This window comes from Lithobates pipiens, unplaced genomic scaffold (genome assembly GCF_037356315.1).
Source record: "Lithobates pipiens isolate NorthernLeopardFrog02 unplaced genomic scaffold, aLitPip1_a1.2 Scaffold_13, whole genome shotgun sequence".
Taxonomy (NCBI): domain Eukaryota; kingdom Metazoa; phylum Chordata; class Amphibia; order Anura; family Ranidae; genus Lithobates; species Lithobates pipiens.
The window spans coordinates 152845917-152861674 of record NW_027507718.1 but is presented as its reverse complement, the minus strand read 5'-3'; the positions used below and the strand labels follow the sequence as shown (position 1 = coordinate 152861674).

The following is a 15758-nucleotide window of genomic DNA, read 5'->3' as shown; positions in this document are numbered from 1 at the left end:
TCTTCCTAGGAGACAGGCTGACGAGCAGCCATTATAGAGCTCACTCCAAGCCTCTGGAAGGACCAAGAGGCACTTATAAATGTGGACACTGCCCAAAGTGTCAGTGGATTCAGGAGGGGGGGACAGTGGTCTTACCAAATGGCGAGACCTTCTCGCCCCCACACCACGCCGACTGTGGCACTAGGGGGGTAATTTACCTGATGGTCTGTGCCTGCCAGGCCTTCTACTTAGGCAAGACCATCAGGGAACTACGTCAACGCCTGGGTGACCACCTATATTATTCAACTAATGGCAAGATGACTACTGTTGGTCGCCACATTGGTATACATCACAGATTCCATTTCGAAAAAGTAAAATTCCTGGTCCTAGAGGTTATCCCACAGGACCCCAGAGGGGGTGACTGGGACCACGCTATCCTCAGACGAGAAGCTCTATGGATAGAGCGGTTAAATGCCCTCATTCCCCCAGGCTTGAATGAAGCTCATTCTTATAAGTGCTTCCTTTGAAAGCAGGTGTCGATCAATACTTTCTCGCTGGTGATTTTGCTTGGAGCAAAGCTCTTTTTCCAATTTCTTTTTCTTTTTCTGTCCTTTTTCTTTCCTTTTCTTTTTCTTTCTTTCTTTCCTTACGTTCCCCCTTCTTTTCACCTTCTCCCACCGGGGCTCTGGCCTTGGGATTCACCCAGAATTTCAATTGTTAATTTATGGTAAATTTATCTTAATTTATACCCCTCCCATTTTCAGATGAATTGGGAGGATATTCATTGATGAATTTACAGGCGAATTCATTGGGGGGCAGTTTGAATTCACTATGACATGTTGACTACTTGATGTCATCGGCTGCTGGCTCTGGTTACTTAGGTGGGTTCTTGGCATGATCCCTCTTTTTGATGCCAGAGTTGGCCGTCGATTGACCTCTGTTTTGATTGATTTTTTTCCTTATGTCTACTTTTCATTGTACTTGTCATGGCTCCCCTCGGGCTTGTCTCTTACTTGAGCGGCTTGAGGAGTTTGTTCTCTCTCCCCCCCCATGAGCGGACATGTGGTGACCATAGGAGGACGGTTTTTTGGCTATCTGTATAAGCCATGTCCGCCCTCTTTACTCCACTGCGGACACTTGGTCTGACAGGGAGGATGCGCGTGCACGAAGATACGTGCTGCGCTGGTGTCTGGGTCACCTGACCCGGAGATACGTCGCTTCAGGTCGGAATGACGTGGCGGGCGCTGATTGATGATCGCGCGCCCGCCCTGCCGTGTCTCCTGAGCTCTCCCCCTATACCACTCTTACAATGGGAGATCACAAATGCGCACACGCGGACTCTGCGCCTGCGCAGTACCTGGCAATGACGTGAGTGAGCGTCTAATGACGCTCTGATTACTTCCGGGTTGGGGGTGTATAAGGCGCCGCTCTTGAATGCAATCCTCAGAGCGGCGCCAAGGACAGGCACACACACACACACCTTGTTACTTCCCCAAAGGTAAGATGGCTGTTAAACTAGGGTGAGAAAGGGAGAGGGGGGATTTTTCCCTTATACCCCTCTCTCTTCTCCCCCCCCCCCCCCCCCTCTATACCAATTTTATTTTCAGCATACTAGATTGTGACCTTGCCTAGCTTTATATATCGCCTTACTTTTACATCAATCTTACCCTTAGAGTAACCTTTTTGGACTCCGTGTGGGCTCTGTGCTGAAGATACCCCTGGCTGAAGTGCGATGCTTAACCCTCATTTATTTTGGTATATCCGGGGTAGGTTTTGTTTATCAGGCCATTCTCCCCGCTCTTTCCACTCACTATTTTTATGTATTAACCATGGACCACTGGGTGTTCAATCTGGCGTGGCATAATGCTTTTGTTTACTTCAAGCTATTTTTCAATGCCTTAACATACTACATTACTTTGTCCATGGGTTTCCTTGGCAATAATAAAAATTGGGATATCTTATTTTTGTCACTATTTTTTTCCCATCTGTAGTGCAAAGTGTGCCTTCCTACGTACCACCCCCCGTGCCCGCTCACAGGGGGGACACCCCATTTAGGGTGTCTCGCTTTTTTTTCCTCTCTCTGTTGAGGGATAAAAAGGTCTTTGGGTGAGTCATGTCTTTCTTATGGGTACTACCTCTGGTCTTATTGCATTTACTTTTTAATAGTTATGAACTTTCATTTAAAATTGTCAATTCTCTATTTGCAATTATTGAAATACTATTTTTCTGTATATGTCAGACATCGTAGGTGACGTCTCCTGAGGAAGCGGCTCTTTTGCCGCGAAACCGGTCGAGCCATATGTCTACTCTACATCCTTGTAAAAAAAAAAACTCCTGTTTGGGGTTTTCAATCACCTTTTGTACGATATTGGCCATTTTATGGATTGACTATCATTATGTCTGTTTTATTATTGTTTGTAATTGTTTTTTTTTTTCTATTTTGTGTAACTATTTAAAATAGAACTCTACTAATTTTAAAAATTCTTGCTATTGAATATTATCCGATACCACAATAGTCCCTACTGTTCCCACTGATTTGAGGAAATCTTCCAGAGTTTTTTCCTTATTGTTGAGCTATATGCTCTCCCTTGTTTCTCATGTCATGTCTATGTGTCACCACTGGAGGCTGTATTGAGCACTCACCATCCTGACGCTGGAAACAGCAGAAGCCTTCCCTCTCCTCTCCTCCAGCTGCCACAGACCCTCTGGTAAGAAAAGGGGGGTCTGGTCTCTTCCTGTGGCCCTAGATTGGTGTTAATTCTCTTCAGGGGACATGCCAGAGCATCTGCCTTGTTTTTTTGTTTTTTTTGGGGGAAAACCAACCTTATTAAGTACATGCGGTTACAAACATATTCAACACTCAGTAAAACAAACTCATGAAACAGAGTAATGGCATAGCAGTACAAGCCTATCAGATGTTACAGAGTCCTCAGAATACACAACTAACACATCATGCCGTGATCGACCAGGGGAAAATGCACTTGTTATACCATACCCCTACCCCCCCCCCCCCCCTTCAAGTAGGTAGTTTTCTTGTTTTCCTTTTTTACTCTGTGTCGCATTGCCGATTCATCCTGACGTTGCTGTAGTTAGCCCCTGCATTTATCCAGTTTTATATACAGGTTTCCCCATCACCTATCCATCTGTCCCATATTTTGGAAAACTTTTGTAAACATCCCCTGTGTTGATATATCAATTTTTTAAACGGCAGCATGTTGTTGACATCCCTTTTCCAGTCGCCAATAGTTGGAGGAGAACTCCTCATCCACATACAGGCTACTGCCTTCCTTGCTACAAACAGGGTTTCGTGGATAAATGTTGCTTGATATTTGTCGATATCGATGTCTGGCAGCAGTCCCAAGATACAAAGTCTTGGGCCTGGTGCCACCGGAGAGCCCATGACTGCAATTTATCACATTCCCAGATTTGGTGATAGAACGTACCGGGATTGTGACCACAAGCGGGACAGCTGGATGATTGGTCCAGTCTGAATTTAGCAAGTCTCTGTGGCGTGAGGTATGATCTGTGGATAATGTATAGTTGCGTCAGTCTATCCGAGAGCTTGTGAGACATCTTCGGGACATTATCTAGGATTTCATCCCAGTCAGTGTCGGTAATGTCCCCCAGGTCTGGTTCCCAGTTTGCCTTGGCTTTTTGGATTACTGCTACTGTCTTGGGGAGGTGAAGTGTGGAGTAGAGATTGGAAATCAGTTTTCTGGAGTCTGCGTCTAGGAGTATATAAAGGAGCGGGGGGCGTGTAAGAGACAGCTCCGTATTGCTGAATTGGGCTTTCAACGCATGGCGCAATTGGAGGTAGCCAAACTGTAGGCGCCGCGGTAGTGGAAATTCCTCCTGGAGAGAGTGAAATGACTTCGGACCCAGCTCCGTCATCACCTGATATAAATATACCACCCCGTACGAAGCCCAAAGTCCCGCGTCAGGGAGCTGTTGTAGTTCCACCAAATGGATGTTGGCCCAGAGTGGTGTGTGTGAGTAGATGTGCCCTATATTTAATTTCCTTAAGGCTGTTTCCCAGGTTTTTTGATGGTGTTCCAGCATGCCATCATTATATCTACAAGGCCGTCTGTGTACTTGTCCGCCCCTGAAGATGGCCTGCAGTGGGGTCATTATAGGATTACCCGGATTGTCTCCTACCAGGGCTCGATATCTAGAGGCCTCTGTCGTATTAAAATAGTGAAGATGGGATAACTGTGCTGCAATGTAATATTCTTGTAAATCCGGGAGCGAGGCTCCCCCCATGTTCGCGGGATTTTTAAGCGTCTGCCAGGCCAATTTATGCCGGCCGTGACCCCATACAAAAGTGTTGAGGATGCTCTCCAGTTTTTTAAATAATCTAAGAGGGAGACGTAGCGGGGCGTGCCAGACCATGTATAGAATTTTGGGCAATAGTACCATTTTCACTAAGTTGATCCTGCCCATGACCCCCAGAGGCAATTTGGTCCAGGCCTGTGTCTTAAGTTTGAGCAGCATAAATAGGGGTTCTATATTACGTGTGCAGTAGTCCCTCAGGTCTCTTGTGACCTGCACCACCAGGTATTTAATCTCCCCCACCCTCTGCAGAGGAAGTTCTGGGGTGTTCTGTGGTGGTGGAAACTGGTCAATAGGGAGAATTTGAGACTTATCCCAGTTCATACGTAGCCCTGAGTAATTGCCCATGCGTTCAATGATGGTCAGTGCAGCCCGGAGAGATGGACCTTGGTCAGCCAAATACAAGAGCGTGTCGTCCGTGTAAAGACCTATTTTGTCCAGTGTGTTTCCAACACGCAGGCCCTCTATATCTGGGGACGCCCTAATAGCCATGGCCAGAGGTTCTGCCGCCAGGGCATACAGGAGAGGGTACAGGGGACATCCCTGTCTAGTTCCCCTCTCCAGTGGAAACTGCTCCGACATCCACCCATTGACAAAAACTCTAGCCTTAGGCGACTGGTATAGGATACGTATCCATTTCTGGAAGTTGGGTCCGAATCCGAAGCTACCAAGGCATTCCCACAGGTAGGGCCATTCTACCGAGTCGAACGCTTTCGCTGTGTCTAACGCTATAATGACTCGCGAGCCCGCGTTGTCATGGTGCGCCTGTAGGTTCATAAACAACCGCCGTATGTTCATAGCCGTGTTCTTCCCCGGCATAAATCCGGTTTGATCGGGGTGGACAAGAGCCAGTATAACTTGATTTAGCCTAGTGGCCAAGATCTTCGCCAAGATCTTGATATCCACTTGTAACAGGGATATAGGTCTGTAGGATTCAGGGTATCCCGGATCCTTCCCTGGCTTGGGGAGTACTATAATTTGCGCCTCTTGCATAGATGGGGGAGAATCCCTTCGCTAAATATGTTATGGTATAGTTTTGTCAGAGTGGGGGTAAGAACTTCGGAGAAGGTTGAATAAAATTCTAGGGGTAGGCCATCTAGACCTGGGGCTTTGGACTTGGCTAGTTGAGAAACTGCCTCTGCTACCTCCTCACTAGAAATAGGGGCTTCCAGCATCTTAACTTGGTCAACATTGAGCCTCGGGAAATCTATCGCGTGTAGTTCTGTTTGTATGTCCTGCCTCGTGTGCGTAAGGTGGGACCGATACAGCTCCCGGTAGAAAGTCCTGAACATATCAGCCACAGAGGCGGGGTCGGTGACCTCCGCGCCCTGCGGAGTCTGTAAGGATACCACCACCGGGGGTTTGTCATTTAGGTTTGAAAGGTATGCTAGGAGTCTTCCGGCCCTCTCCCCGTGTTCAAATACCTGCTGTCTGCTAAAGAATATATGTTGTTTAGCTTTCTCCATGTGGAGCTGGGACACAAGTCTAGACTGTAATTTAACCTGTCGTAGTTTATCTGCATTGGGGTCAGCATTATAGGCTAGTTCCAGCTCTTGTAATGTGGTCGTGGATAGCTGCACAGCTAGGCCCGAAGAACGTTTCAAGCAGTCAATTTTTCTGGACAGTAACCCAAGAACATGGTCTTTAAACCCATCCCATTCCATCGGGTCAGTGTATGTAACTCCGGTCTCGCACAGTATATGGCTGAGCTCTCCTGCAATGGCCTCTATATCCAGTAGGCTAGATAGCCAGAAAGGATTGAGCCGCCATACCCGCTTAGGCGCTGATCCCGGGAGCATGATAGTCACCCAGCATGGGGAGTGATCCGAGAGGGCCCGCGGTGCCATCCCCGATCCCCCCACCCTGGGCAGCAGTATATTAGAGAGCAAAATAAGATCTATCCTAGACATCGTACCATGACTTGTGGAATGGCAGGTATATGCTCTGGTGGTTGGGTGTTGGTGACGCCAAGCGTTAGTGTTAGTTCAAATTCCGACATCAGTTTGCCAAATCGGGTTAAGTTATGTCCGTCAGACTGCTGTGTCCCCCCTCCCGACCTGTCCAGCCCCAGATGCATAGTCATGTTGAAATCCCCCATCCCCCATCCATACCGCCGGTATCGAGGGGTTCTGAGCCATATACGCCAATCCCTTTGTAATCACCTCAAACGTAAATGGGGGAGGAACATAACATGCCAAAAGGAGAAACGGGCTCCCCCCTAGAAGGGCGTGCAGAAACACGAATCTGCCCTGTTGGTCTGTCTCCATTGCTATCAGTTCAAAAGGGGCCTTTTTAGCCACCAGCACCGAGACCCCCCGGGATTGGCTTGTGTGGGTGCTATGAAACACCCATCCCACCCACGGCCGTCTCAATGCCGCCTGAAGGTGGCCTGTTATATGTGTCTCTACTAGAACTATTACATCGGCCCCCTGTGTCTTGAGGAAGTTCAGAACAGCAGTCCTTTTAATTTTGTTACACATCCCCCTAACATTCCAGGTCAGAAACTTCATAGATGCCATATCCCTGTCCATCGTATATTTGAGGGGCAGGTGCGGCTCCGGTGCAGCCAGCCCGAGAGTGGCGCCAATCGCTTGCCTCTCCCCGGCCGTACACACCCCACCCCACCCCCCCCTTTCTTTGGTCGTTCATACCGCATCCAGCATACAATTAATAGGTATTTCCCGTGTAGATAATAGCCAAACAATTCAACCCAACCCCCCCCACCCAGCTTTACACCGCCCCAACATGGTGAAAGCATATCATCCCGAACTATAGTCTCAACTCTAAACATCCAGTGCAGAAACGCAACTGGAGGTACACCATATTGAACAGTATTGTGCATATTGCACCTAGTTGAGAACAGTCCTCAGGAGGCAGCTCTTCACGCTGTCAATCAGCGGAGCTCCACGGTGTGGCAGGGACCAGTGAACCTGGGATCCCCCCGCGTGGGCTCCCCCGCCTTTCAAAATATCGGTTGTGTTGTTGAAGTGAGTCCAACCACTTCGCCCGCCCTGGTATGACCCCTTCCCGCACTGTTGTCCATAGTAAAGTAAAACATTAAACGTAGTTATTGCATGCCCCCTGTAAATAAAGTGTGTCAGGTCCGTTACACTCCTCCAGCTATCCAGGGAACAGATCCGGTGGCGCAATAGTTCTGAGTGTAGGGAAAGGATATCTGCAGGGGACCATCTGCCCCATATCCCCCTCCGTCCCCTCGGGGCAACTTGGGCAAATAATAGCGGTATGGGGCTCAGCTTATGAGTCCTCCCCCTAAAAATAGTACAGTTTGAATCTTACTCCAGATTTGTAGGGGGGATTCCTACGAACTGCAGTGGAAGAGGAATGGTACTGTGTAGGGCATAGTCAAGCCAGGGGCAAGGATACTCACGGAACCTCCGGTGTCTCGGACACTAGGCTGGCCTGCCTCGCTGGTCCAACCAGGCTGTCACAGCCGCTGGGACGTCAAAAAATTGGGCACGGCCATCCTCCTCGACCCGCAACCTTGTCGGAAACAACATGGCATATTTGAGATACTGTGTACGAAGACGCCGCTTGACTTCCTGAAAGAGGGATCTTTTCCTTTGTACTTCACCGGAAAAATCTGGGAACACTGCCACTCTGGAGTTTTCCACTTGTATGTTGCCTTTTTCACTGGTGAGTCTCAGGATCTTATCTCGGTCACGAAAGTTCAGAAACTTTGCTATAAACGTGCGGGGTGGCGCTCCAGGAGGCGCTGGCTTCATAGGAATACGATGCACACGTTCCACCGCAAACATCACCGAAAACTGTGCTCTTCCGTACGTATTAATAAGAAGGGATTCCAGGTACTCGGCAGGATTCGTTCCCTCTAACTTTTCAGGGAGACCAATAAACCGGAGATTGCACCTCCTCAAACGGTTCTCCATGTCGTCCTGGTGGGAATGCAGCATGTGTATCTGTCTTTGCATATCCTCCGCGGCGTGTCTCAGTGGGTGTAGGACATCCTCGGCCGCCCCTATCCTCATTTCCGCCTCGGTGACTCTGTCCCGGAGCTTGGACATATCCTGCCTTAGTAGGGAGATGTCTGTTTTGACGTCGTCTATTTTGGCCGTCAGTGTCCCCTGGAGTCCCGCTATGGCGTCCAGCACTTTGGCAGTGTCCGAGGCCTGGCGCTCTGTATCCGCGCACGTGTTCGCGCCATCTTCGGCCTGCCGGTCCACTCCTGATCGGCGGAATTGCGCCAGCTTGTCTGCGGCCCCCGGGTTTCGTTTGGTGGGCGACATCTGACCTCGGTGTCCTGCCAGGGTGCGAGCAGTCAGACTGCAACTTTTGGCTAGATTTCTGTGCTCAGGATGGGAGTAGGATTAACGGCGGACGGGAGCTCACCCACAGCACGTCTTACTCCATTGCTTGCCAGGCCACGCCCCCCTCTGCCTTGTTTAAAAAAAAAAAAAAAATTATAATTTTTAAGAGAGGGCAGACCACGGCCGCTCGAAAAAGCAGAGGATTTACCCCCACCATGCTGCAGACTTCGCTAGGATTTATAGCAGCTATTGTGTTGTACTATAGCCTAGCAAGTTTACATTCTTTTGCTGGTAGTGCCTCTGCTTTGTGCTGTAAGCTATGAGTGGCAAAGTACCAGGAACTCTTCTAAGGGTTCTAAGGGTTCAATGGTTACACAACAAACCAAAAACCCTTTCCAAAAGAATGTGATCCTCCCCTGAGAGGGATACAGCTAGCCCGATTGAGCTTTCCTGGGTAGAACACTTCAGTCGCTGTATATATCATACAAACAGGTTTTTTTTCTTCTACCATTTAAAAAAGTTTGAAAGAAGATTAATGCTATGATGTCTCTCCATAGTAGGACTAAACATAGCAGATTCCCATCTAGTCCTCAGAGCCCTTTTGTTGAGGTACAGGAGGCTGGGGATCAGGTAGATCTTCCCAAATATTGGAAGATACTTATATTTCCTCTTTGGGGGATCCTAACATGGAGGGAGTAGCCTCACAAGTCAAGTGTTTGTCTACTCCCTTACTTAACCCTTGTGTTGCCTGCAGCACAGACTCTTGAGGTATCTACCTCTAATAAGGTTAATTTGAACCCCCCCCCCCCCCACTTGGGGATGTTTTTTTCCTATTCATGCATAGCTTATGTATTCTGAATGGGAACATTTCTATGAAGAAATGGGGGGTTCCAACAATTGATGCTGCAATCACCTCGGTGAACAGAGTCTCCCATGTCCAGTGGATAATTCACCGATGTTAAAGGATCCAGCAAATTAAAGTTGGAACTTCCTTTTAAAGACAAGATGTCTTTTGCAGTCCTTGCTGCAATTGGTGTATCTCAGTTCTTTAACGTCTGCTCCACCATTTTGGTGGAGCACATTTTGAGTCACGCTAACTCATTGAAAAATGTGGACTTCAAGGGGTTAAGGAACAGTTTGTGGGGATACCTGAGATTCTTCCTGATCAGCAGGCCCGGCAATGGGCTGGTGTATCTGACGCACTATGTCTCACAGTATGGTTTATGCTTGGACTAGTGCATTCTCGCAGAGTCCTGTGGCTGAAATATTAATCAGCTGAAGCACCATGTGAAAGCTCGTAGTCAGTTTGTTTCCCTTCCTGGGGTACAACTATTTAGAGTGGATAAGTACATTCAAAAGGGTAAAGCTCTCTTTACCAATAAAAGGAGGTTCAAACATTTCTCCTTTTATCGTGCTGTCTCTCCTATGCCTGGGGTATCTGCCTCTAGGCAGTCTCGATGGTCTCAATTGTCAGGTTCAAGAGAAAGTCCCCAAGGGCAGCACTAGGATCTTGGGGGCAGAAAGCCCACAAAGCAGAATGCTAAAGCCTTCTCATGAAGGAGTACCCCCACTTGTTTGAGTGAGGGGAAAGGTCCTGCGATTCTCAAGATCTGGCAGGAACAATATCAAGAGCAGAGGCATTTCTGCAATTTTTTCTCTATTCCCAGATGGCTCAGTCGGCTTTTGATCTCAGGGTCTGGGGGTTCGGGTCCCTGTTTGGGTAGTGCCTGTGGGGTCCTTGGGCAGTCTTTATGCAAGAGTTTCTATCTCTTTAGAGAATGTTCCTAAGGATCCAGAGAAAAAATAAGTCTCTCTTCCTGGCCTCTGGATCAGCTATTATCCCAGTCAGTGATATCAGAGATTCCCTTAGTGGAACAGGGGGTTTTGGCTCAAACCTTTCAGGTTCCAGAACCAAACAGCTAGGTAAGACCCATTCTAGATCTCGAAGATCTGAATCGTCACTTAAACATCCAATCCTTTCATAATTTGATCGACTGTGTCCATCCTGCAAGGAGGGGAGTTGCATATCTCCATGTGCCAAAGTTTCCCGCTTACCAGAAATTTCTGTGGTTTGGAATATAAAATATATTTTTTTCTGGTTGTGGCCCTGCCATTCGGCTTAGCCACAGCACCACGAGTGTTCTGAAAGATTCTGGCACCTCCTTTAGCCAGGTTAAGGGCTCAAGGCATAGCGGTCCTAGCCTATTAGAAGATCTACTTTTAATAGATCATTCAGTCTCAGATCTAAAACCAGAGTCTGATCTCAGCTGTAAATATCTGAAATTTCTAGGTTGGATTCCAGTGTTGGTCATCTTACTTTAAAAAAGTAATTAGTTAAGTTATAAATTACTTCTTCCAAAAAGTAATTGCTTTAGTAACTCGGTTACTACATTGGAAAAGTAATTAGTTACTCAGCAAAGTAACACTGACTTTTTAAAAAAAAAATATTCTGTAGACGGGACTAGCGAAGGAAGTAAAATGTCGAAGCCTACATCGCCAAGACACCTCGCGAGCCCCGTCGCCTGGTATGGATTTAAAGGGGAACCCCTACGCCAAAAAAACAGCATGGGGGTCCCCTCAAAGTCCATAGCAGACCCTTATCCAAGCACACAGCCCCGCCGGTCAGGAAAGGGGGTGGGGACGAGCGAGCGCCCCCTTTCCTGGATCGTACCAGGCCCTGTTCCCTCAACATGGGGGTGCTTTGGGGAAGGAGGGCCCTGCAGCCCCCCCCACCCCAAAGCACCTTATCCCCATGTTGATTAGGACAAGGGCCTCTTCCTGACAACCCTGGCCATTGGTTGTTGGGGTCTGCGGGCGGGGGGCTTATCTGAATCTGGGAGCCCCCTTCCTACCCTATGTGAATGAGTATGGGGTACGATGTACCCCTACCCATTCACCTGGGGAAAAAAGTGTTCATAAAAAAGGTTTTTAAAGTACTTTATTAGACAGCTCCGGGGGTCTTCTTCCGACTTCGGGGCTCTTCTCCCCTGGGCTCCTCAGCTATCTTCTGCTCTTTCAGTTAGATTACTTGTTAGCCTCTAAAGTAACTGCGTTAAGTAACTCAGTTTATTTTAACTGATGTACTTACATCACTGTTGGATTCTCAACCTAGGAAGATTCTCCTTAAAACCATCAAGGAGATTATGGTACTTGGGGTCTGGTGATAGATACCATACAGAAGAAGGTATTCTTACCCCAGACAAGAATCAGTTCCATTGTAGGACTAATTCAACTTATCAAAACAAAGGAAAGTTCATTCGACTGTGCAGGAGATTTTTAGGGGAAATCCTTCACGGCCGTCCCTTACGTGCAGTTTTACTCAAAGACTGCCTCAAGACACCATCCTGTCGGTCTGGAATAAAAATTCAGGCCTTGTTTTGTTTCCAATACGTTTGGCTTCCGACATAGTCAGAGCCTAAATTGGTGGTTGTTATCCAGCAAAAGGGAAAGTCTTTATCCTGGAAGGTGTTAATAACAGATGCCAGCCTTCTAGGCTGGGGAGCAGCCCTGGAAGAAGATTCAGTCCAGGAGAGATGGTCCAGGTTAGAGAAATTGGCAGTGGCTTACATCAATCACCAGGGCGGGCACGAGAGGTCATGCAGCCCAAAAAGAGGTGAATAATGTTCTAGCTTGGGCAGAACACAACGTTTTTCATGCAACAATTATGCAACAAATATATTTTTTTGGCAACAATTATTTCTGGGAGTAGGATCTCTTCACCCCGACATCCTCCTAACGATATGTCAGAAGATGGGGTAAATCCCGGACATGGACCTATTTGTGTCCAGATTCATTAACAAGGTCCACAACTTTATGTCGAACAAGGGGTCCGCTAGCAAGCGGAACAGACGCATTAGTCTTCCCATTGGATCAGTTTTCACTAATCTATGCATTTCCTCCAATTCTGCTACTTCCACGCCTTCTCTGCAGGATTAAGCAGGAACAAAAGGAGGCGGTTCTGGTGGCCCCAGCAGGTCCCAGAAGATTTACTGAGATCATAAATATGGCAGTAGGAGTCCTTTGGACTCTACCATTATAGCCAGACCTTCATGCACAAGGTCCGGTATTTCATCCTACCTTACGGACGAAAAATTTAACAGGTATTGAATCCCACTCTATAAAAGATTGTGGGTGATCTCTTTTGGTAGTGTCTACTTTGATTAATGCTGGGAAGCCGCCTTCCAGAATCGCTTACTAAAGAGTCTGGAAGGCATATATTTCCTGGTGTAGATCCAGGGGTTGGCACCCCAGGAAGTTTGTCATAGGCAGGATTCCTGATGTCCGGAATATGGGATCTGAAATGAAGCTGGCCTTGACTTATATCAAGAGCCAGATCCCGGCCTTGTCATTGTTTTTTATTATGGCCTTTTGCTTCCCACTCTTGATGCATAACTTATTCAGGGGATAACATGGTTTATTCCCCCTATCAAGGCACCTCTATATCCTTGGGATTTAAAATTGGTCCTATAAGCTTTACTGAATCAGCCGTTTGAATCTTTACAAGGAATTTCCTTGGTTCTTTGACAGGAAAGATAATCTTTTCTGGTTGCCATTTCTTCTGCTAGAAGAGTATCGTAACTAGCGGATCTGTCTTGTAAGAGCCACATTTCTTCATACATAAGGATGAGGTGGTTTTATATCCTCATCCTGAATTCCTACCAAGAGTGGTAACAGGTTTTTCATTTTTTTTTTTATACTTTATTTCTCTGCAGGAATACATGACATAGACATGACATAGACCATTAAAAATAATTGCATAGAACAACTAATAAAATCAATTTTCAAAACAAAAATTTATTATTTTAACCAATAATACATGATGCATTCCTGACAGTTTTTTTTTTTATAAACAACTAACAATATTACAATAACCATTCCCCTCAACAATCCTCTGCTCCAAAGCCCTAGATCCCATAGGGAACTTATAGAACTGAGAAGAGAGAGAGAGAGAGAAAAAAAAAGGGGGAATCCCAAATTAAATAAGTATAACTATGTTGCCCCTGCCGACAGGGGAACCAGTGCCACATCACTTACTAACTAATTTATTGCTCTAGTTCCTCTCCAATCAACCTTTTCCCTTCATCTGATTGTAAAAATGACTCCCATGGAGCACAAACTTGCAATAAACATTCCCTTTCCTCCAAAGACATAGGGATCAATTTTTTTATGATCCCAATTCTTCTTACTTTATTTAACCAATTAGAGATTCGAGATGTCCCGACTCTTTCCAACATGTGGTAATGCAGCTTTTGGCTGCATTCACCAAATTGCATATCATCCAGTTCTTATATCTCTCTAAAGGAATTTGTGAGTATTGTAATAAGAAAAAAGCTGGGTCTTCTGGGATCTGGTAATCAGTAAATAATTGAGAGATTCTCTGAACTTCTTGCCAAAACTGTCTAATTACTGGACAAATCCAGAAAATATGAGCTATGGTGCCTCTCTCCTTACAACCCCTCCAGCATCTATCCGACATTTCTGAAGAGAATTTATTCATCCGAGACGGGGTGTAAAACCAACGCATTAGTACTTTATAATTTAGTTCCTGTATCTTAGTACATCTAGATGATTTAAAAGTTAAATGTATTATTTTCTGCCGTTGGGATGGTGTAAAAGTTTGTTCAAGGTCCCTCTCCCACTTATCTATGCTCGATATACCAAAGTCATCAGAAGGTGATGTTAATAACGCATATATCTTAGAGATAATATGGGAGAGAGGTTCACTCTCCCCACAGTACTTCTCAAACTTAGTGAGTGGTCAACCGTACCCTTCGGCGGGTCCCAATGTTTCAAGAAAATGTTTAACTTGTAGCGCCTGCCAGAAGGGTATTTCGTATTGTCCTCCTAGTCGCATTAACATTTCTATTGATGGCCACTTACCAAACCTCAGTGTGAGGCCTGGAAACATCCTTTCTTTTTTAATTTCCCAAATATCCCTGAGTCCAAACCGGGAGGGAAATTTGGATTCCCCAGAATAGGAAACAGAGGGGAATCTGGTGATGAAAATCTGGGGATCCGAGTAAACTTAACGCCCATACGAAGGGTAGGTCCTATTAAAGGATGTACTTTTAATATAGAGGGTAATGCTGCTTGGCACCATATAGCTCTACCTAAGGGGATAGAGCTTACTTATGAAACAGGGGGGGTTTGTGTTGCGCTTCCTTAATACCAAATTAACTAACAATAATACACAATAAAAAATATACAAATAAATATAAATATCACGGCAAAAAGTGCAATGGTGCTTGTAAACTAAAACAGTGCTTAGTGCTTATGGAATTGCATTAAAAGTGCATCTGTGCATTGCATAAAACAACTGATTAAAGGTGTCTCTGTGCATCACTCAGGTGTCAAAATCAAGAATGCATGTGCTAAATACATACAGTGCATATAACAACTAAAAAATGCAGTATATAAAAGTATATATATATATATATATATATATATATATATATATATCTGTGATATAAACGCAAAAAAATTGATAAAAAGATGATATAAATATCTGTGATATAAACGCAAAAAAATTGATAAAAAGATTCAAACAAAAACCAATAGCAGCAAATCAGTGAATCTCAATAGAGTGTCCCATACATAGTCCAATCGTGCAATTTGGATGCAATATCACAATCAAAAATAAAGTGCAATGTGCCAAGCCAACTCTCTTCCAGTGGTATTCCGTGCCAGTGCTGGTTACACTAAATAATTACCTCACAGCTGTGAGGTGTGCAGCGAAAAAAACAGCTATATTGCAGGGAGTACTTGGGAGGGTCAGGGGGATAACTGCAGAGAGGACTTCTGACGGTGCCAGAGACTCATCCGATTTCCTCGTAGTTGTTACCAGCGAAAAGGCTCAAAGGGACAGGTAAAAAGCATCCACCATAGTGTAGTATTTAAAATAAATGATTTTATTAAAACATAACTTTAACTACTCACAAGAGGAAAACGAATAAGGCACACAGCTAACAAAAGACCGATGAGCGTCTTGCTCGGATGTAAACGTCACTTCCGGTTTCCTACGCGTTACGTCACACACGGACTTCAACTGGGATGTTTCTAAGGTGACCGGAAGTGGCTTTTGAGAGTACTGGGCGGACATGTTCCGCCCTCTATTTACATATTGCGTCGTATACAAGGCATGTTACGAGCAAAGCGGACCAATCAGGT

General features: G+C 45.9%; 1 protein-coding gene across 3 annotated transcripts in view; it reads left to right on the top strand.

Moving 5' to 3' along the window:
* The first annotated feature begins 1370 nt into the window (after positions 1-1370).
* LOC143976048 (uncharacterized) overlaps positions 1371-15758 on the top strand; it is a 77137-nt gene continuing 62749 nt past the window's right edge. The window contains exon 1 of one of the 3 annotated variants that reach the window (XR_013272471.1): positions 1371-1477. Coding sequence is in view for 1 of the 3 variants with exons in the window: in XM_077478541.1 (XP_077334667.1) it covers positions 1712-1745 (34 nt within the window). In the remaining 2 variants the exon portion in view is untranslated. Of the gene's footprint in view, positions 1478-1645; positions 1746-2630; positions 2688-15758 lie in introns of those variants that run through there. The other 2 variants (XM_077478541.1, XR_013272472.1) reach the window with 2 other exon arrangements.